This window comes from Phyllostomus discolor, chromosome 4 (assembly GCF_004126475.2).
Source record: "Phyllostomus discolor isolate MPI-MPIP mPhyDis1 chromosome 4, mPhyDis1.pri.v3, whole genome shotgun sequence".
NCBI classification, from domain to species: Eukaryota; Metazoa; Chordata; class Mammalia; order Chiroptera; family Phyllostomidae; genus Phyllostomus; species Phyllostomus discolor.
Window position 1 is genome coordinate 50,466,389 of NC_040906.2, and position 22,456 is coordinate 50,488,844.

The 22,456-nt window shown below is 44.7% G+C and overlaps 1 protein-coding gene across 11 annotated transcripts in view; it reads right to left on the minus strand.

The window, feature by feature from the left end:
• The window catches only part of RAPGEF4 (Rap guanine nucleotide exchange factor 4), a 277,233-nt gene that overhangs the window by 116,594 nt on the left and 138,183 nt on the right, over positions 1-22,456 (minus strand). For 7 of the 11 annotated variants that reach the window (XR_004902609.1, XM_028509418.2, XM_028509417.2 and 4 more), the window contains 2 exons: positions 5,200-5,272; positions 1,329-1,348 (listed from right to left, as the gene is read on the minus strand). Coding sequence is in view for 10 of the 11 variants with exons in the window: in XM_028509418.2 (XP_028365219.1) it covers positions 1,329-1,348; positions 5,200-5,272 (93 nt within the window). In the remaining variant the exon portion in view is untranslated. The remainder of the gene's footprint in view (positions 1-1,328; positions 1,349-5,199; positions 5,273-22,456) is intronic. The other 4 variants (XM_036023292.1, XM_036023290.1, XM_036023285.1 and 1 more) reach the window with 1 other exon arrangement.

The window sequence follows — 22,456 nt, forward strand, 5'->3', positions numbered from 1 at the left end:
TTGGACTCTCCATGAACCTCAGGTTCACTGAAGACAGGTATTTTAAGGCCAGCCATAAAGACAAAAGAAAAGGTACTTTATAAAGGGTAGGACATTTTCAGAGAAGGAAAAATAGCTAGAAAATGATAGGAGGCTTGAGAAAGTAATGATTATAATAATAGTCCTAACATTTACTGAGCTCTATTGTAATATCTCTAGGTTTTCCACAGACGGCCTCATTCAGTATTCATAATGGCCTTTTAGGGTGCTCAGGGCTGACATCCGCGTTTTGAAGATGAGGCGAGGATGTTTAGAGAGCTCAAGCTGCATGCACACGTCCCCCCAGGGAGGAGCCAAAGTCCTTTGCTGAACCAAGCCAAGGAAACTTTTGGTGTGACATTTGAAGCAGCATTTCTGGGTCCTGAACCCAAATTTGTAGCAGTACCAGTGTGGGCCAGAATCCCCAGCCAGCCCATAAAACCAAGATTATGGAAACAGGGGGACCCAGAGAAAGGTAGAGTCAGCACTCTGAAGAGGAATACAGAAGTAATCTGAACTTAGTTGAGACGATATCTTAGCCCACAGACAGGACAAGAACAGGGAGAGGAAAGGGTGACAATTCTGTGATATTGCCACCAAGGAGCACAATGGCGAGATGACACTCTGAGAGCCACTGAGCACGGCTTCAGATGAACCATAGCATGGTTCCATCAGTTACCCTTCCATGCTGTTGTCTAAATTTAGATTCCAGTTAACATAATTAATGTCATCATCATTATTTACACACAAAGACAATGACACTGCATCACTTCCACCCTGAGAAGGCACACTTGGTACTGTTTCCTAGGTGAAATTTGTCCTAAACCTTCTATTCTCTCCCCTGCTTTCTCTAAACAACTACAGCAATTATTTGTTTTTTAGCTTCCAAAGAGAAATATGACTTTAGTGTTCAATTAGGTAAATTCATCATCTGACCCTGAATTTCATGTTTTTGTATTCCCACTAAGGAAAAACAACATGTTTTCTATAGGCTGTTAAACTAATGATTTGTTGTACTGCTGCGTATGCATCATGGGAAAGAGAAAACAGCACTTGCACCGTTTGCCCCTAGAATAACCTTCCTTCAGACCCACTAATGTCAAGGGCGTGTGGTGACCATGTCATAGCAATCGGCCTTCTCCCCTTCATACTTCAAAGTGGCCCCCCAAAGATGCCAGAATAAGATTAGAAAAATATTTATTGCTCTGTTGAACGTGGATAAAGAGCTCTCTTTGCTGGCAAGGTTACCATGGTTATTTTTTACCTTTTGACAGTTTTTAGAAGCTAGGCAGAGAGAGTGAGCTACTCACGTTCTCCTTGTCAGGAATCCCTAGAAGAGCAAAAGAAAAGAGAGAGAGAGAGAGAATGAATTATAAGATCAACCTGTAAAATGGAGCTGAAATCCTTTGCTTAATCAAACCAAATAAAATTTGGTGTTAAAAAAAACAAACCTACATGATGCTGCTTTGAAAAACAGCAGCCCCTTTCAAAGGCTAACATACGTGGAGCGATGAACCAGGAGCAGGGCTGTGTCCAGACACCCAAATGTCCCGCTGATTGTGCTTTCCTGCCGCACGCTTCACTTTCCCAGAGGTAAAAGTGTACCCCTGACCTGTTTACACCATGCGAGCAACTAACGTCTGTCTTGGGCACCAGAGCACTCGAAATTTTAGACAGACACATCAAGTGTGAGTGACACATTTGCCTTTTTATGCTTCAAACCACCCAGACTGCTCCAGGGATTTGAACCTAGGGGCAGGTTGCACATAAAACCCACCAGGACACACCTTCCGTTTGGGGCAAAGCAAACTCCTGCTGCCTCCAAGTCAGGTCTGAGCTGGGCAGTGGCTGAGACCAGGGATATCTCAGTTCTCTGAGCAAAAAAAGGCTAAACGTTCATCCATTCACTTTCTGTGCATCCTTTCGCAAACGTTTCATGAGCACCTACTACAGGCAGGGCCCGGTCCTTGGCACTTCCTCGGGGGCCGCTGTCTGACAGACGTGGTAGGTAAGGGTGGTCATATGGGAAGGTCCACAGCCCCAGCAGAGCTTTCTGTCCCCAGGAAAGTGGGCACAAGTGGCCTTATACTGAGGAGACAGAAGCACAGGTGGGTTTAAGGTGGCCTGCGCCTAGTTTTGAATCACTGGGGCCGCGTGTGGTGGTTTGCAATGTTAAAATACAGTACGTCCAAATTCTGAATAAACAAAACCTTCTGTGTTTAATATGGGACTATACTGATTTATAATATTGGCATTAAAAGAACTGAGCACCCATCCTAATGGCCAGCAGTATAGTGCACAGGAGGGATAAGAATAAAAAAGACTATTTGAAAACATTCCCTAATCAGACTTTGGCTCCCGGGCTGGGACAGCACCAGGACAAAAAACAGAGTGCGCTAAGGGGCAGGTTTGCCCCCATTCCCAGATCCGTCAGAGGAAGGAAGGGTGGCTCACTGTCAGTACTCTGAAACTCATCTTCAGTCCACCCACCCACCAGCCCACCCAACCATTCATTCAACAACCGTTTGAAAGGACCGAAGTTGACTGAATGAGGAGATGCAGGGGAAGCTTACTTTCTAGGAGGGTTAATAGACAGCTACAGAGTTGCACAAGTCACCACGACCAAGTGGCTGGAAACTAGGGTCTCTGTAGAGAAATAATACTGAAAAGGAGATTTGGGGTCATGCGGGAACTTGGAGGGTGGGCTAAGGCATTTGCTGTCTGGGAATTCACCTTCTGTGGCAAGTGATGGACAACTATTAAACGGTTTTGAGTAACAGAGAAATTCTGACCAGGAAAAGGATGGATAGGGACTGTTCATAATGAAAAGACATTTAAGACACAAAAACAAGATTCAATGGCATGGTCCTTGACTGAGGTCCAGTTTGAGCATGAGCTCTAAAGCTACTCAGCTGGGGAAATCTAAATATGGACTAGGCAGTGGGTGTTATTAAGGAAAACCACGCCAGCCACTAGGCGTGATAATAGTGTATGGTTGTACATGGAAAAGTTTTTATTTTAAAAAATACCTGTTAAAGTACTTGGTGTGAAATACATATGTACAATTAAAAGAGATAAGTGTGGCAAAGTATTAATTTTAAAACACACATTAAGTTAATAAGCAAATCCTATTTAAATATTAAAGTATTAATTAAGTTGAAATGATGAAAACATAGGCATTCACTGTGTCATTCTATACGCTTGAAATTCCTCACACCGGAAAGTAAATAAAAAGAACTTCAGTACAAGCCAGGAGCAGGACAGACCAGGGGTGAGTCACGGAGGGCCCAGAGGCAGCTGAGCCGTTTTTGCCCTCAGGCCAGGGGTGAGGAGGCCTTCAGCCAGGTGGCTGCGGAGGGAGCAGCAATGAAAGCATGTGAACACAACAGACGGAGGAGCAAGGGGTGGACAAGTGATGAACCTCAGTGGTGGGGGTAAGAGAAAGGAGGGCTCCACAATGGGTGGGGCTTAGAGCCTGGTACATGCAGGAGAATGGGGGAGTTATCAGTGAAAATGCACCTTCAGAGGAAGGATCGTTTTGTGGGAACCAGGATATGTTCTGTTACTGACATTTTGAGTTTAAGGTGCCGGCAGAACATCTAGGTGGAAAGAGAACCAGCAGTCATTCGGAAAGCCAGGCTGCTCTTTGGAGGAATCAGAGGTATTGGTTGGGGAAGTATTTATATCAATTGCAAAAAAGGATACAGTGGTCAGGGGGAAGTGTAGAGAAAAACAGCTAAGGCTACACTCTTGGGTTATACCTAAACTTTTCATTGAAAGGAAGAAGTATCTGTAAAAGAGACAAACATTTAAGTAACCAGAGAGATATAAGAAAACCAGGATAGCAGTGGAGCCTGATGCCACAGGAGAATGGACTGTTGGTGTGAAAAGTCTTACTCGAAGTTGGAGAGAGTGGGAAGCTGCAGAGTGGTTTGAGTCAAGAAAGGGGCAGAAGCCAGACTTGGAGGGGTTAAAGAGTGGCTGGTGGTGAAGAAATAATAGCTCACATCATTTGGGTGCTAATTATATGCTTGGGACTCTTCCAAATGCTTGACGTGTTTTGTTTCATTTAATCCTCATAATAACCCTTGAGGAAACTGAGGCACAGGGAGACTAGTGCCTTGTCCGAGGTCACAGAGCTAGAAGACAGCACAGCTGGGATTGCAACTCAGGGACTTGTCATGAGCCAGTCACCCCCAGATCAGCCCACAGAGAAAAATCAAAACAGGGAAGCAAACGAAAGGAAAGAAAGCAACAGAAGGAGAGGGCAGAGGCTGCACAGAAACTGTGAACCCGAGGAGAAGGAAAATGAGGAAGCTCACTTAGGTCTTGGGCAAGCAGGGAGGAGAATCCCCTGTAGAGAGTGACAAGTCTGGGATTAAGAGCGAGGATTCAAGGTGTGAGGAAGGGGATATGAAGAGTGACTCTGAAGATGCTTGGAGTGGAAGGGCCTCCTGCTCCATCACTGGGTCTACTTGAAGTACTACAGCCTCAAAAACCCTAGTACTTGGTACCTTGTCACATGTAAATGTGCAAGAGCCAAGGAAAGGGGCTTAGAGGTGCAGTGAGCATCTCCCAGGAATACTAAGGGGTGCTGGGCAGGTGCTTCTGATGTGCATGAACAGATAAACACAGTCGGGACACAGGGTTTCTCAGGGCCCGGTGGGCACTTGCTAGAAAAGCATATCACAGAGAAAAACTTCCTTTCTTTTATGATCAGACAGAGACTGGTCTCCTATGAAAGGCCTGGGGTTTGGAGAAGCTGTGGTTTAAGAAGAAGAATGACTCACGCTGCTCCTCTTTGATCAATAATGTCAAAATGAGCAAGAGGGTGGGGCTCTCAGGTACGCACAAGTGACCGAGACAAACACAGCTCGTGAGTCCCATTTTAAAGAGAGCACAGCAACAACACTGGATTTTGCAACAAAATGAAGACATTCTGAGAAGGTATTCTAAGTATGCTGAAGTCCCAACTAGCAGCAGAGCATCAGCTAAAGCCACGAAAAAATAGTACTGTATGAACATTTTGTATAATAACCCACGTGGGCTGGCAGGTCTGTTTATCCACAAAAGAGTCTGGAAACTTAATCTGTCAAGCTGGTGTAGGACATATTTTTGTCACATGAAAACACACACCACACGACACATTTTTAGATACAAATGTTCACATTTTTCACTTACTGTCATTGTTAGAGCCCGTTTCCATAACACCATAAGGAGGAGCCAGAAGTCCTGCCATGTACTGTCGGTATTTCTGAAAGACAAGATTGCAAACTCAATACAGAGATATTTATTCACGTGGAGCACTCATTTATTTACACATTAAAAAGCAGAAACCTTGGTCACCAGGAAGCATCTGAGTCTTGCATTTATAGAGCCTTGAATCGCACTGTCTGGGATCCGTGGCCTACAATTAAGACACTGTGCTCTACAGAGGTCTTCCCGGGCAAGGCTGAATATGCCCGTGCCCAGGGAGGGGGCTTGGTCTCAGCCCATCCATCTATGTAGTTGTGACTGATTAAACGAATTGTGTGGGCTTTCGCCCTCCCTCCATCTCCTGCCCTGCTCACCACCCCTGCAAACGCATGCTCAGGTTTTGGTAGAGGGCAAAGACACTTGGTGTTTACAGATGCAGATACAAATAAATAGCTGAATGACACGGAATCAGTTTTCTTTCAGAGCAAAAAGAGATACATCCCTAGAATATGTCTGTTTTGAAAGAAGCTGATTTGCTTCCATTTACCTACTTCCTTTTATATCATACACCTGTCCATTTGTGACCTCCAAGGAACTGTTGATATGTTGTCAAATAGAAGACTTTGGCTTCGTGCAGTAGTGTCTGGGTTCCCCAGAATTGTATCCCCCTGATTTTTGGTCCAGGCATGCTTTAAAACCTGGGGTTCAGCAATACACACTAGCCCTCGAAGTCTGTGCTGTTTTGAAGGCACAAGGCTTGGTGAGCATAAAGCAATCTAGAGCATCCTACGGGAGAGGAGTGGCATTTAGGAAGAATGAAAAATGCCTATTAGACATCCTCTCTTGTCAGGTAATAATCCAGCCTCCTCCCCTTTCAGGATGAAAGCTGGGCAATTTCATGTGTCGCACGGTGTCATGTATATTTATGGTTTGTAATTATGGTGACACACAAACGTTAAGCAACATCAAAGGAGTCAGCGCCGTACAATGTGCTTGTGGGTTACACAAACGTCGGTGGAAAAGGCTTCATCTGTAGCAATGGGCAGCTGGCAACACGCAGTATTTGAGCAACCACCTGGCCCATTTGGTATATCTGAATGGTGTTTGTAATGTAACATTGAACTTCTCAAAAAAGCCTTTTTCCAGTCAAGATGTGACTAGCTTTTATTTTTTAAACCCATTTGTACTCTCATTCTGAGGTGACTATACCAGCACCTGCATGCAAACATTAAAAATCATGAATTTCTCTGCCTCTGAGCTAACTAATCAGTCAAACATACCCACAGGACCAATCTACCACCCCGAAGTCCGGATCTTTCCTTTGATAACTCCCCCATTCTGATTCTCTTCTTTCTTATGACACCATCTACTCTTCTTCCTCACCAGAGGGCATTGATTAAACACACTGCTCAGCATGGTATCATGCTGAACTCAGAACAAAACAGGCTCAAAGAGAGGAGTTGGGGACGGGGTATGTTCTAAGAAGCTTTGTGACCCCTACGGCCTTTTGAGCTATTACTCTCACTGTTAGCAACTTCCTACCGGGCTCCTAGGAGAAATAGTTCGTCTTAAATTAAAGGAGGAATTTTGCTCTGCTTAGAAATGTTTTGGATGCAGAGGATGTTCTTTGTCTCAGGCACCTCCATGTCAGTTCTCAGGAACCCCACGGAAGCACCATCCTGACCCCTGAGTGAATGGGACCTCGCCTTCCTTCGGCTCCATAGCACTCAGTCTGTTGCTCACTCAATAGCACATCCTCAGGGTTGGAGCTCCTGGGAACCAAAGTGCAGGCTGGAACTCAGGACATAGTGAGGACCTACTATGTGCAGACGGCGTCCTCGGCACTGGGCTCACTGCAGAGAACAAGCCGATGAGGCCCCTTGCGCTTGTGAGGTGTGTGTTTCCTACAGCACAGAGCGCTGCGGCTTGTATGTGACACAGACTTAACACTGATCTGTTGAATTTTAGAATTTTTATGGCAAATTTCAAATATATGTAAAAACAGACAGAATACCATATAACTAACATCCAGGATCAATAATTACTAACTCATGACCCATGTCATTTCATACATACCCCTCTCACTTGCCCCTTCCAGAATTATTTTGAAGGAAATCCCAGACACACCATTTAATCCATAAGTATTTCAATATGAATCTCTAAAAGAACTGTTTTTTTCTGAAACAAAACTGCAACACCACTGTCATAACTAAGAAATGTAACATCTCTATTATACCCAGTCACTATTCAAATTTCTGTTTCATGAATGTCACATTGAACTGATTCTAAAAAGTGCTGTATTTAATAAGACAACTCTGTATTTCATAAGAGAACTGATTCTAAAAAGTACTGTATTTAATAACAACTTTTGGTATAGTGGAGATGCAAAATCAGAATTGAAATATTTATGCATATAAATAAAAAAACTCCATCTTCTAAAATTGATGGGGCATTTTAATAAACATTCACTAAAGCAGGAAAACTGATTTCTTAGGTAGTACCCTGCAGTGCATCCTATGTTAATTAGGATAAAAAACAGCTAACTGGAATAAAACTTATATCAGAAAATTGGCATTTCTAAATTATTTGCATATTGCTTGATCTTTAGGCGGCAGCTCATCTTCCAAGTGCCAGTTAAAAAGCAGTCTATAAAATTATAGATCAAATGAAAAGAGGCTGAACCTCACTCATGACAAGAAAGCACATTAAAACGATAGTGCAATATCATGTTTTACTCATCAGATCTGGAGAAGTTTCAGAAAGTTTGCTAACACTATTAGTGAGAGTCAGGAAGACAGGTTCTCTCACGTGTGGCTTATTGGAGTATAAAATGATACAGCCTCAGTAGAAGGCAATTTGGAAGTATCAGTCACATTTTAAAATGTAGATTTCCTTTGACTGAGCAAGGAATCTCCCTCAAGGGACAGAAGTACAGCCCCCTGAAACACCTGAATACATATGCAAATGATTCTGTTTGTAATAGCAAACAAAACAACAACAAAACAAACAGGAAATAACCCAAATGTCCACCAAGTACTAATAGGTGACATCTAAGCTACTTCCAGAGAGAATGAAGATGGGTTGTTTCCTGAGAGATGATGTTGGAATACTATACAGCCATGAAAAAGAATGAAGCCCTACTACCTGTGCCAATATGGAATGATCTCCACGATATATTGTTACATTTTTGAAAAGCAAACTATAGCACTGTGTATAGAGTATGCTACCATTTTGTGGAGATAAAAGATGTGTGTATGTGAATATCCATAGAGATTTGTAAATGCATGACTCTTCCTGGATAGATAGTAAAAAGGACTGACTGCCTCTTGGACAGAGACCTCAGCAGCTGAGAGTCAAGTGGGAGAGAGACTCAGTGTTCACTGTTCATCCTTGGCTGAGCCAACACTGCGGCCGGGCGATCACCCCCTGTGTCTGTCTGCCCCGAGGCAGGACAGGTGGGGTTGGCCTGCAGTGGCATTAAGTGTCAGGCATCTGAATGTGCATGGAGCCTGGCGGTGAGGGAGAGTGGCGGCAGAGGAATGAGAAGACAGCTCTTCTCTCAGTTTAGCATGTGGAGGTGGGAGTAATTCCCTTCGACTATATAATCCTCCAGAGGAGGGGAAATTGGAAAGTTCGATACTGGGCCTCCTTGTAATAGTGATGAATAAAAAAATGAGAGACAATTATATTAGTAATCTAGATTGTGGAGCAGTTCATGTCTTCATAGAAGTTTAAAAGTCACTTCAAGCTTTCTGAGAGCCAGAAAAAAACTAAAGGGAATTAACCAAGGCCATGGTTAGTAAGGTCCCCACATGAAAGTCAGCACAAGGCCAGCTTAAACCTGAGGTCAGGAGTTTCCAGAGGTGACTCAGCACATTTTTATGGTGGTTACTCAATGTCACCCCTATACTCCTCCCCTATCCCAGCTGGTGGGGTGTGTAGTGGCCTGGCTGAGTCCCTCGATAATGTCCTCTTTGGGGTCCTGATTGACATTCTCTTGCAAAACCTTTCCCTGGATTCCAACACACTCTAACACTTTAATAGTGTCAATGGCCTAACTCGATCATTCTTGAATTGCCACACGCACTGGGAAAGAGCTGTGCCTTTAACAGCCAGGGGCACTGGTCCATATTATGGAGGGCTCCTGGCGGGAGGACTCCTCAGCACTCCCACTCCCTAGCCCTCCCAGACTTCTTAGGGCAGTTAAGAAATCAGCTATTCATAGGACAAGAAAACCACAAGGGCCTTCGAGGGTCTTGGAACAGTTTGGTAGGCTTCCTTCTTAGATCTACTCCTAGCTTTGTCACTAATCAGCTGAGTCACCTCATACACATCATCCGAGCTCTCTGACTCCAGTCTTTTCATCCGTAAAATAAGTGCTCTGAATTGATCTGGGCTTTCTAAACCTTGTGCCTTGGCAGAAACCCGAATTCCCTTGGCAAGGGCACCATGCAGAGCCTTCAGCCCCTAAGGCAACTAGAGTGTTTTCACTTTTGTTGTTTTATAAATTAGAGCCCCAAGAGCAATTTCATTTGAAAGATGACTTTTGCTTTTGAAAGAAAGTAAAAGTTGACTGCCCTGGCTGGTATGGTTCAGTGGGCTGGGTGTCATCTTGCAAACCAAAAGGTTGCCAGTTCGATGCCCGGTCAGGGCACATGCCCGAGTCAGGGTGCCTATGATAGGCAACCGATTGATATTACTCTCTCACTTCAATGTTTCTCTCCCTTTCTTTCTCCCTCCCTTCCACTCTCTCTAAAAAATTAAAAGTAGAAAGTAAATAAAAGTTTACAAACCACACAACTAAATAATCTCTAAACTTCCAGCCAAACACAGATCACTCAAAGATCTCTATGAAACCAACAGAGATCTACTTAGGTTTTGTCTACAAAGTACTAGGTACTGTGTTCTCTGTTAGGAAGACTTCTGAGGTTGTGGATTTACCAGGTAAAGGTTGCTCCATACCTGAAAGGTCTATTAAAAAAACACATACACACAAAAAACAAACCAAAAAAACGGGCACTAAGGTTTGAGCTGAGATGCACCACAGGGCAATGGCGACCCTCTCAAACCGGTGTGCAGACCCCCAGTGCGCCAGCCAGCAGGGCAGGCGGGGCCATGAGAGGGGTTAACAGGAGCTCTTCCTGGAGTTTAAATTTCATTCTATGTTAAGTAGTTTAGAAGATTATTTTTATACTTTTACATTATGAAGTAGAAGCCAAATTTGCATACATTTTAAAGATTAAAGCACGAGACTTCAAAGAAATTTTGAACTTGCTGCGGGCTATGTCTAGCTACAAAGGGTCTAGATCCGAGCATAATGTATCAATTTCATCTGCATTCAGGGAACTTCAATGGGAAAAACAAGAACCTCTGATGTTACGGAAAGTGTGCTGCCATTGAGCTCACGTGAGAACAAGGTCTTGACTCTAATCCTCCACATGCTACCTGTGTGAACTTGAGTAAGTTTTTCCTCAGTTTCCTGGCTAAGGAACCTAGGATAATAACACCCATTTTCGGGGACCTTTGGAAGGATGAGCCATAAAACCTATAAAAGTGTTTAGCACACAGCAGCCACTGAATAAATGGTTGTTGATAATAATAATAATAGAAATAATAAGCCAAGGATTGATCGAGCTAACCAGAGTACGAGTGACGATATCTCCCAAGCAGAGAGCCTCCGGCCTTAGGGAGAAACATTCTCTCCACGACAGCTTCACATCACCGAGGCTGCTGATGTACACGCAACATAAAGACCCAAAGACATCTACTGATGTGCCTGTTCAGTGGGGCTGTGGAGAAATAAGAATGAACCAGCAGACTTCCTCAAATAGCTTTGCAGTGTGCTGCCCACTTTTACCTTCACAGTCCAAGGGGAGGAGCACAAGAGAGCAAGGCCAGAAATAAGTTAACAAAAATTAGTAAAGCCTTTCAGCCATCAGCCTGTTTTTTTATGAACAGAATCCTTTTTTTAAAAAATTAATCCGTAAATACCATTGGCCTATTTGTAAAGCAAATCGACACATGTGACGCAGAACAGAGGGAAGGGGAAAGGCAGCATGAAGCGGGCAAAGCCTGGAGCAGAGGGGTGGGAAGGCGTGCCCGGGCTCAGGAGGCCAGAGGCCTGTCCCTGGGTCCAGGTGGAGATGTGCTACTGGCTGTACTAATGTTTTCTGAGAAGAGACAAAAGATGACAGGCTCAGAGAGGTTAAAACCTGGTCTATCATATCTCAGCCAATTCACTGGCCCCACCACGGCCTCTACAGAAGGCTGGAGGGAAGGCTGGTGGTGCAGCCACAAGGCTGAGGGTGCTGGGGAGGAATCCAGCTCTGGGCCCCAGCCCAGAGCCCCAGGCCGGGGCTGCTCCCACCTAGAGCAGTAGGTACCACTCTCTAATGTGCACAAGGGCTCCATATGGCCCAGGAGCCAGAAGACAAAAGTCGAGGGTGTCTGCTGGGGAGAGAGGCATGCTGGAGATATGACGCATTCTGAAAGGCCAGTCAGTTTGCAAAGCAGGACTCACCGAGAATGCAGGAAGGCCAGCAGCTTGAATCTTAGCGGGACCCTCTATGACAAGAGAAGGAGTCCCAGTGGGGCCGGATGCCCCACCCTAGAAGTCAAGGTTTTCCTGACACACTGGGACCTTTTCTGGATGTTCTCCAGGATGCTGCCCATTGCCCAGGCCTGTCCAGGCTGCCCGGCAGCCTCCACTAGGCAGGCCAGAGTGACCATGACTATCACCAAATTCCTGCCCGGCCACCAGCAGCCAGGTGGAGGCCTGAGCTTTGGGCACTCCCCTCCCCGGCAATTGTCCCTGTGACACCCCTCTCCACCTAGGAAATCACCAGATTGCCGGGAGAATATAAATAGAATCCCTGGACTGGGATATCAGCACTGAAAACCATTACAAACAGGAAGGCATGAGGATGACTGGCAGGCAGTGCTGTGAACGCCAGCAGGGGCACGTGCTCGAAACAGGGACTCACTAGTGAGAGCACATCCTGGCACCGTCCGGGACTGGGGAAGAGCAGAGAGGACTGCTCCAGGAACGTGAGACTCTGTCTTGTCATGATGTCCCATTTGTTACATCTTTACTAGGTCCTCCCAATGTGCTACAGCTGAGTTCATAAAATGTAACAGCAAACAGTTCATCTGTACTTTCTCTGAAAGCATCATGATTATGTGATAGAAGAGCTTAGCATAGGGGTATAAAGTGTAGGTCCCTTTTTTCTGTTTCTTGGAAGAGTTCTTCTACAACTTCTGTATGAAGATGTATAAAGTATGGTGTAAAATGGATGTGGCACATTGCTCTCAGAGAGCTAGGCACTTCTTTACTATGTGAAAAGCAGAAAGGAAGGGAAAGTGAGACAGCTGTGAATGAAACCCTCCAGCAGAAGTTTCCTGATTTCCCTCGAAAGCCACACGCACGGCTCTTCCCACAGCAGACCACGGGCTGGACCAGGTTGGCCCTTCATGCCAAGTTACTCTGTTGCATCGTTTCTTGGTTTCCATAGCATGGCATAATGGGGCACAAAGAACTTCCACAGCCACCTCTTCAATGATGTTTAATTACATCCTTCGGCCCTATTAGAAATATTTCTAAATGGAGGCAAAATTCTGCTTGCCAACTCCTGGCTGTTTTTAATTCACAAACAACCTGCAAGAGCTGTAGTCTGGAGTGTGATAATCACAACTACAGCCCATGGACCTTGTTTTCCAAACCCAGATCCTCTAAGAATCCTAGACTAAAGCCCACGTGGAATGTACAAATAAGCAAATAAAGTCTCTATGAAAAAGCCACCTGTTTGAAACTCTTTCCTATTGGCCTATGAAGGTGCCAAGATCCCCCCAATAGGTGTAAAAATGGACCCTAAAATACCCTCAAGTTATTTATACTACGAGTAGTGGTAGTTTTCAGCCAGTCCTCGCTCAGTCAGTTATAATAGAGCTTAATCGGATTAACCCTGAAGGAACGGGAGAGTAAATACGCATTCGCTTGGTCAAGGTGCTAAGGAGGCTGGCGGGGTCCTCGCAGTGGGCCCCCACCGGCGTTCCCACAGAACCACACACTCCTCGCAGCTCAGTGGTGCCGGGGGCTGGACAGGGGCGCAGGACAGGGTGCACTGAAAACGCGGCTGGGTGGTGGACAGTGGAGCAAATTCCGATTTGGGGGTCAGGGTGATGACAGGGAGTCTGAGGCTGAGGAGGCTTGGGGCTGAGGGATGGGGCAAGGAGCGCCAGCCTTCCAGGCCGAGAGGGAACACACGTGGTGTTAAGAAACGAAGAGGCCAGGCTGGCAGGAGAGTTGGGTCGAGGAGGTGGGGGGCGGGGAGAGGTGGGGAGGCCTGAGCAGGGCAGGGGCCTCCCAGGTAAGGCCTTGTGGGTCACGGGTGAGGAATTTGAACGTTATCAAAGCACAATGAGAAGCACTTTAAGGGAAGAAGTGACAAGAACAGATAAGTGTTTTTAAGAGACCATTCTGGCAGCTGTGTGGAGAATAGTTTTGATGGAAAAATAAGGAAGGCATGAGCCCTTTAAGCGGAAGGTGGGCCTGGACGTGTGGCCCATCATAGGGGCCTGAACTGGGGAAGAGGAAGAGAAAGGGGCTGGCATAGGGGGAGGTAAAGACCCTTTATCTCAGAGGCTAAACCATCTCCAGTTACTTACAGTTAATGATATTAAAGACTCAGATTTCCTGGTTAAGCACACTCAATACATCCATACTTTTAATATCACTAAAAGGTTCAGAGATTTCAAAGGGCTCACTTACAATTTAAGTCAGTGCACACTCTGCATATTCAACTAATTAGCCGTGAGCTCCTCTTAGGGCAGCTCAGATTGAGAGTAAGACACACACATAGTAGGTCAATGCTACTCAGCCGAGAGTCATGAAATAGTTTGCCGCAGAGCTGACCCTGCATAGCAAACCCCCATCTCCCTCTCTTCACAAGGCCTGAGCCCACTGCTACGGTCCATCTCATGCACACGCAGACCGTGAGCATTAAAATATAGCCACTGCCTCCTTGCTTACAGAAAAAAACAGCTGATTGGCATTTTATGTAACCATATGAGTCTTCAAAGAGTGAGGGACATTAAGCATAGTTATTTTGAGTTAAATGATCAAGCCCAGCTCTGATACAACTAACAGGAATACCAGCAATGCATATCATGGAACCATGCAAATTCTAAGAAAGTCCTTAAATACTGATAATACAGAATTAGGATGCATCTGTCATTTAAAAACCTGAAATAAGGAACCATTTCACAGGAAATAATCGCCCTCGAGGGTCCCCCCATTAGAGCGAACTACCAGGATTTGGTTTTCGCTTTCGTGCTCCATGACATGCAGCCCACAGAGTCGCAGGCACAAGGGAGGGGGCGGTGAGAAGAGATTCAGGAGTTACTACAGTCTGAATGTGCCCCCCATTTACATAATGAAGTCCCGCTGCCCAGGGTGAGGGTATCAGGAGGTGTGGCCTTTGGCAGGTGGTTAGGTCGTGAGGGCGGAGACCCACGAGTGGGATCAGCACTCTTCTCAGAGCTCCCCCCACCCCAGCTCCCCAGCCCATCAAACAGGTGAGGACACAAGAAGCCTGTGACCTGGAAAAGGGTCCTTGCCCGACTGTGCTGGCACCCCAATCTCAGATGTTTTGCCTCCAGAACTGTAAGAAATAAATGCCTGTTGTTTATAAGTCTACAGTATTCTGTTACAGCAGCCTGAATGGACTAAGACAGGGGAGAGGAAAGACTTTCCTGGCCCAAATAGATATCTGAACTTCCCACATTAGAGATATTAGAGATATTCTTTTAGTTTCTGGCTTGGTCTCTCAAAGTCTGAAACCACTATGCATTTCTCTGGTTATTTTCTGACTTGGTTTCCCTGGAAGCGCCCATCTCTAACTCACCTGTCCTGCCGCCTCAGCTCCGATCCTACACTGTAACCCCCAGCGGGCAGCCGGTACCCCAGCCTTGCCGTATTCACTTCCCTTCATTATCATTTCTGCTATTTCTGCTCCAAGATATACACATACTACACATTTCTGGGGAATCACGGTCATATAGTGCTGTGTGGTTTTGGAAGCTTCTGTTTATTGGGGGACACTGTACCCCTTGAATCCTTTGAGTGGTTCTTGGTTTCTGTCATCTCTCCGCTCTAGATAATATGAACTCTGTTTTAGCTGCAGTGTGATCTAGGGGCCTCACCCAGGCCCCACACTTTCTAATTCCCCTCTATCTCATCAAAGAACTGATTAGGCCCCACTCTTCCCGGCACGAACACTGGGAGGTGGAATAATGGAAGTGGTGCTTTAGCCATCTTGGAACACAGTGTGGAGGAGAACATTACAGTGCCATGTGTCAGAGGGGGCAGAGCAAGGGCTAGGGCAAGGCTGACACAGTTGGAGGACACCAGCTTTAAGATCCAGGCAAATGTGAGCTCTCTCCAGGTCTGAAAACTTCCACTGGTGCAAACAAGACTTTTGAACCTTCTAATGAGCTGCCCTGCTTGCTCCTCCGGCCCCAGTTCTCACCCTCTTCCTCTGGTCACTCATCTCTAGCCACACTGACCCCTGGAGGCCTCCTGTGGCATGGAACGTGCTACCCACCACTTGGCCTTGCCCATTTCTACTCGTCTGCACTTATACATGGCTTTCTTGGGGTGTCCTTCCCCGAGCCCCTGTGTGTGTGAGTCTCTTGTTATTCTCTCTCCCTGCATCATGTCTTTGCCATCAGTGTGCCCAGGCAATGTGTGGTTATGTGCTGTGTGAGAGCATGCACTGCTTCCATGCCTTTCTCCTCTGTTCCACGACAGGCTCATCGCGGGCAGGGACCACGTCCATATTCTCCCGCTGCAGACCTAACCTGGCACAGGGCCTGGGACACGGCAGACTTTCAATGACTATTTGTTGAGTGAACGAAACAGTGAATGAAGAACTAAAAGTTCTTAACCACTCTGAGGTTCAAGTTCCTCGACAATAAACCAGAAACACTACCCTGTGCCTGCCAGGGCTGACGGAAGGGCTAAGTGAGGTAACCCATGGAGAGCTGCTCTCGGCCCAGGGCACAGCGGCTGTCGGCTCCCACTCCCTCTGCACCACAGCTTCTTCTCATACCAATTCTGCCAAGGGCCACATTGCCATTTTTTCAAAAAACAAATGCTTAGAAGAAAAACGGGCCTAGTGCATGAAGATCTACAAAAATAATTCTAATGATTTGGAGATATGATGAAAGAAGTTATTTGAAATCATATGATGTTCATGGTCAAATATCTCTGTGATGTTTGTTTGCTCTTTATGAATAAGCTTCTTGCTTTCAGAGACGGAACAGAATGGGCGTGAAGATCAGTTGATGCTGATAAAAACAAAACCTAAATTTAACACATCAAAGCCTATGAAGACTAATCAATTTTGTAATTCAAAAGGCAGTACGGAAAGATTGAGGAGCCAGTCAGCTCCCTGACAATTGGCACCAAAATACACTCATTAGTGAAAATTTAGTTTTAAGAGATATATATATATGAATCTTGCTGAAAAACTTGGCAGCCACAGATATACAGCTGAAAATAGAAAATGACTCATTTTATACAACCAATTTATTCATAATTCCACTTATTAATTATTGATGTTCCTTTCTAAGCTACACTATTTTTTAATAAGTTTGTCTTTTGGTTTTGTTTTAATTATTGTTCATTCTCTGCCCCTTTCCCCATCTCATCCTGTCTCTCCCCCACCCCCACCCCACTGCAACAAGTTCTGTCACTATACAGCGCCTAAAAGCACATGAGAGCAGATTTAAACCACAAGGTGTATAAAGTGAAAAAAAAAAAAAAACAATTCTCACCCCTCACTGTCCTCCACCTAGTGACCTACCTATCCAGTCTCACCACCAAGTTAACCACCAGCAACACTCATACCTCTGTAACCCCAAAATGTTTCCATGTGCTCACGGGCACAAAATCTCAGCTGGCCTTAGACAGATGGGGAGATTTGGCACATGATGCTTCTTCCTTTTTTTCTCTAAGACGAGATCTTCGGTAGCTTTTGACATTAGAACACATTTCACAGTTGCTTTCTTGTTTGATGCGTCTTTCTATTTATTTATTTATTTATTTATTTATCTATTTATCTATTTATTTATTTTTGCTATATACCCATTTAACCCAATTGGGGTAAATATATTAAATTTGCATCATCAAAATATCATTCCTGAGTTTAAGGTAAAAAGATAGAAATCATGTACATGGGTCTTATCAAGTGGTGATTACAGTGTTATTCTTGAAATGAGATAGCACTGTAGAAATTTAATTCCAAGGCAAACAAATGTGCAAGCACTTTATGCATTAAAGTTCTTCGATCTCTCTGGTGGCTTTATCTAATTGGGGTCATTATAGTGGAATTCCATCAACTGCCCAGCCTGACTTTGCACACTTGGCAAAGGCTTCCCGTGTGATGGATTTGGGAAAAATACAGTGTGCTCTCTCCCCAGCACTGTCAGAAGGTAAAAGACATGTGATTAAATTTCAGTCTCTGAAGGTTCAAAAGTAATAAAACAAAAACTATTAAAACATTATGCATGGCATTTGAATATTATCAGTATTAAAAGGAGCCAGATTTACTAATTTTGATAACTGCATTGTGGTTACACAAGAAAATGTCCTTGTTCTAAGGAAATATGTACTGAAATATCCATATTTAGGGGTTAAGGAGGACAAAGTATCAACTTACAAGTGATTCAGAAAAAATGAAAGAGAATAATAAAGCAAATGGGCAAAATGCAAACAATTGGTAGAATCAGAGTAGAGTCTAGAGGAATTGTTTATACTGTTCTTGCAATATTAGTATATTTCAATTTTAGTATATTTAAAATTATTTCAAAGTTAAAAGCTACCAAGAAATGAACAGGAGTCAGCGTTGAAACTTTAAACAATTATTCTTAATGCATTTATTTTGTCAATATTTGCTTTTTCCAACTTAGCTCAATTACAAGCCCTACCCCTATTTTGTAGGTCCAGCTGCCTCTGCTGTTCCAACAAGTCCTTACCGGAGTGGGCGCTCTGTCCCCACCAACAGAGAAGGCCCGAATCTGCCTGTGGGTGCCATGTGTTCAGGTACCTGGCATGTGGAGCGACGGGTGCAGGGCTGAAGGGCTGAAATGTCAGTTTCCCCCTGACCCTTCATGTGCTCAGTCCCCACACCTGGGCTTCTGCCTTTCCCCCCGTGTGTCCACTCCCTTGCTGGGCCTAGAGCCCAGCCGTCACTGTGGTCCACAGCCCGTCTTGCCCTTGCTGCGCCTCTCCCACCTTGTCCCTTATATATCTAGGTCCAGCCTGAAACACTACCCACCCTATACAGATGTCCCAGCACCACAATGCAATCACCTGGTCTGATTTTTGGTTCTGTCACTGTTGGCAAGTCTTTTCTCCAGGCCCCAGCCAACCAGACCATAGAATCCCCTTGGTCTCAATGCCATCCTGGGCTGAGTAGAAATTTTCTGGGCTCTTCTAGTACTGTCATTCTAACAGTTGGCCACTGATCTCAGGGGTCAGCCTTACAGTTTTTGCAATTAGGTCTTCTGGGAGGTGCATTCTGGTTTCCTGTACTCTCCATGCCACACTGCCTTGAGGCCCAAGGACACTGATGTCGATCTCCAGTGCTGACAGAGCCACAGAGCCTGACTGTCCTGCACAGATTAAGTTTTCACCACACACAACACAGATTTCTGCGTCAATCTAGAAACTCAGCTTCAAATGTCAATTTCCCAGTCAGAAAATAGCTGCTTTGGGCTGTCCTATAAATCATCTCTACAGTGCTGGAAGGAGAGAAAAAAACATTCCTACCAGTCAACACAAAAATATGAACAATAAAATACAGCTGCGCTATGCTTATGAAAATCCAAAGTATGAAATGTGAACGTGTGCTTTCCAATATTTGTAACATACAGGTATTCTTGATTTCACTGCAGAGTTAAATAAAATTTCTGCTATTTTAAAAATAATATTTGCCCAAGTCAGTATATATAGTTTTATATACACATGCATGGTTTTTAAATAACATCTACCAAATACAGTGAGGTATATTTAAATGGGGGGGGGGGGGCGGTGGTGGTGGTTAAAGTACATTGCATCAGAGTTAGAAGGATCCAGGAAGGAGAAAGCTTGGAAGGGGAGGGATGCCTTATAAAGAATTCCTTAGAAGCCTCACTGGAAAAGGAACTTTTGTCAACCACTTTCCTACATAGTACACAGCTAATCTGGACAAAAAAATTCTTTTTTCCATGGAAGTGTCAAGCTGAAAATGATACCTTTAAGGTAGACACGGAGAGAGCCCAGGAGACAGGCAGTCAGGTGAAGGACTCAGAATCTGGACCCAAGGGCCTAGGAGAAATCTTGTCTGAACCTTCTCCACCCACCCCCAACCTGTCTAAATGACAGCATTCTAGTTCCTCTGCCAGAAGAAGTGGGCTGGTCTGAACCAGCTGCATCCCGGGGAGCTGAGTCGCCTGCCCAGTACCTGTTCTCTCTCACCTATGGGTGACAGGGGCTGGCTGAAGGAGGGATGGAGTCTGAGAGAGAATGCTGACAGGAGGAGCCTGACCAAATGGGTCCACACAGTGAGGTGGGCCCAAGGAAAGGTATGGGGTGGGGGAAGGAGAATTGCAGAGAAGAAAGCAAGGACCAGAACTACTCGGATGGAGCAAAGAGGAGGTGGCCTGGGCAATTCCAAGTATGAGGTGGCATCCAGTGTGGGCAGGTGGGGTTCATTCACAGAGTGTAGGACTCAGCAGCCAGGCAGGTCATCTTCCTCACTCTCCTGCACCTGCTGTAGCTCCTCCTTCCTCGGGTGTAGATCACATCCCCACCTGGATATTTACCACGATCTCCACCTCCCTTTCAGGTCTTTGCCTCCTGTTTGAGAATCTTCCATCTTGGTGTTTGACCCCAACCCCACAACCTCCTGTAAAGAAATCCTCCTGGTACCCACATCCCTCTTTTCTCCCTGGCTCCTCTTCTGGCCACTGGCTCTCCTGCTGCCCCCGCCGCAGACCAGACCTCCCACAGTTGTGCCCGGATTGCTCAAATGTCTGGGTTCCAATCTGCAGGCACACACCAAATAACAGGGTTCCTCTCCTCCAGGCCAATCTCCTAGGAGCCTCTCACCCCAACCTGTCATGCCACCAGCCAAGCCTCTTGGCTGCAGTTTGATAGAAAGTGCTTTGCACACTGTAAAGTACTGTACACTCTGTTAGGAGCTTTGAAAGTGGTTGCTATGCCATGAAATGAAAACACGGACTGAAGAAGGCAATTGCAAAGATGAGAAACCAACCAGATGGGAGAAGATTTTGCAAACAATACCTTGGATAAGGGGTTAATATCCAAGCTATAAAAAGAGCACATACAACTGAACAAAACACCCATACAATCCAATTAAGAACTAGGCAGAGGACCCGAACACTTTTCCAAAGAAGGCACATAGATGGACAACAGATATATGAAAAGATGATCAACTTCACTAGCTGTCAAAACCACAATGAGACACCACCTCAAATCTGATAGAATGGCTACTACCAATAAGACAAGAAATAACAGGCATTAGAGAGGCTGTGAAAAAAAGGTACCTTCATACACTGCTGGTGGGAATGTAAACTGGTGCAGCCACTATGGAAAACAGCATGGACATTCCTCAAAAAGTTAAAAATAGAGCTACTATATGACCCAACAATCCTTCTTCTGGGTATCTATCTGAAAAACTCAAAAACATTTATTTGTAAAGACATATATATGTATCCCTATGTTCATTATTCAATGTGGCCAGGACATAGAAACTGCCTAGGTGCCTTTAATGGGTGACTAGATAAAGAACATGTAGTTCACATATACAATGGAGTACTGCTCAGCCATAAAAAGTGATGAAGCATTGCCATTTGAGACAACATGGATTGATCTTGAGAGTATCATGCTAAGGAAGCAAGTTAGACAGAAAAGGACAAGGACCATATGATTTCACTGATATGTGGGACATAAAATAGAAAGCAACAATGAACAAACAAAACAAAGACACTCATAGACACAGACAACAGTATGGTGGTTATGGGAGGGGAGGGACGACGGGGAAGGGAAGAGGGTAAAGGGGGCCAAATACATGGCGACAGAGGGAGACAAGACTTCGGGTGCTGAATACACAATGCAATGTACAGATGACGTATTATAGAATTGTACACCCAACACACATGTAGTGTGATTAAGCCAGTGTCCCCGCAATAGATTAACAAGTAAATAAAAGCAGCCTAGAGAATGTTCACCTTCCACTCATTGAATTAATTTATCCAAATCTGTGTTTTCAGAAAACACTAACTGGATGTGGTTTGTCTTTGGGGTAATAAAAATGTTTTAAAATTGACTCTGGTAATAGCTGCAGAACATACTAGATGCTACTGAGCTGTACACTTTAAGTAGGTAAATTGTATGGTATATGCAGTATGTCTTAATAAAGCTGCTTTTAAAAGGGGAAAGCACTGAATGGAGTTCAGGATGTGAACCTAACTTACCCAGAGTATCCACCTGGCTGTCAGAGGGAAGGAATCAGAAAAAGATGCAGAAAAGTCATTTCCCGGAAAATCTGGGTGGGCTCTGTGGAAGCACACACCCTTATTTTACCTGCATGGAGCACAAGTCTGAGCACCGCCCCCCGCCACCCCAGGCAGAAACACTACACCCCAGGAGGGTTGCCGGTGCAGGGTGCTGGGTGCCTACAGCATGCAGAACAAACGCCGATATTTTTTAGCATTTGATTTTTCCATAGAAAAAGAGAAACCAAGCACATAAAACCCAACAGTGAACTGATGAGCAACTTTGCATATATATAGAATTTCCAGGCAATAAAGCATGCTCTCCAACAAGCTTGTCTTTGTTTGGAGGAAAATTATGCTTTGCTTTCTCACAATGCCCTCCACCAAGACCAGTGTGCCCTCCTAATTTAAATTAGTCTTTCAATTGTATGATCCTTCCAAAAGAAACTAATTTTCACTATGCTCATTCAGGAAACTTAGCCAAAACTTGAATTTTTGTTGGGGGGAGGTGGCAAACCCACACAGTACAGTTTTCTGCTTTGCTACAATCTTAAGATGAGTCATTTCTGAATATCTATAAATATTATTTTGATTATATGAATGGCTTTAAATAGCTATTTATAAAAAGCAATACTATAAGTCTGCAAAGAAACAAACCTAATATAAAATGTGAGTAGGAAAA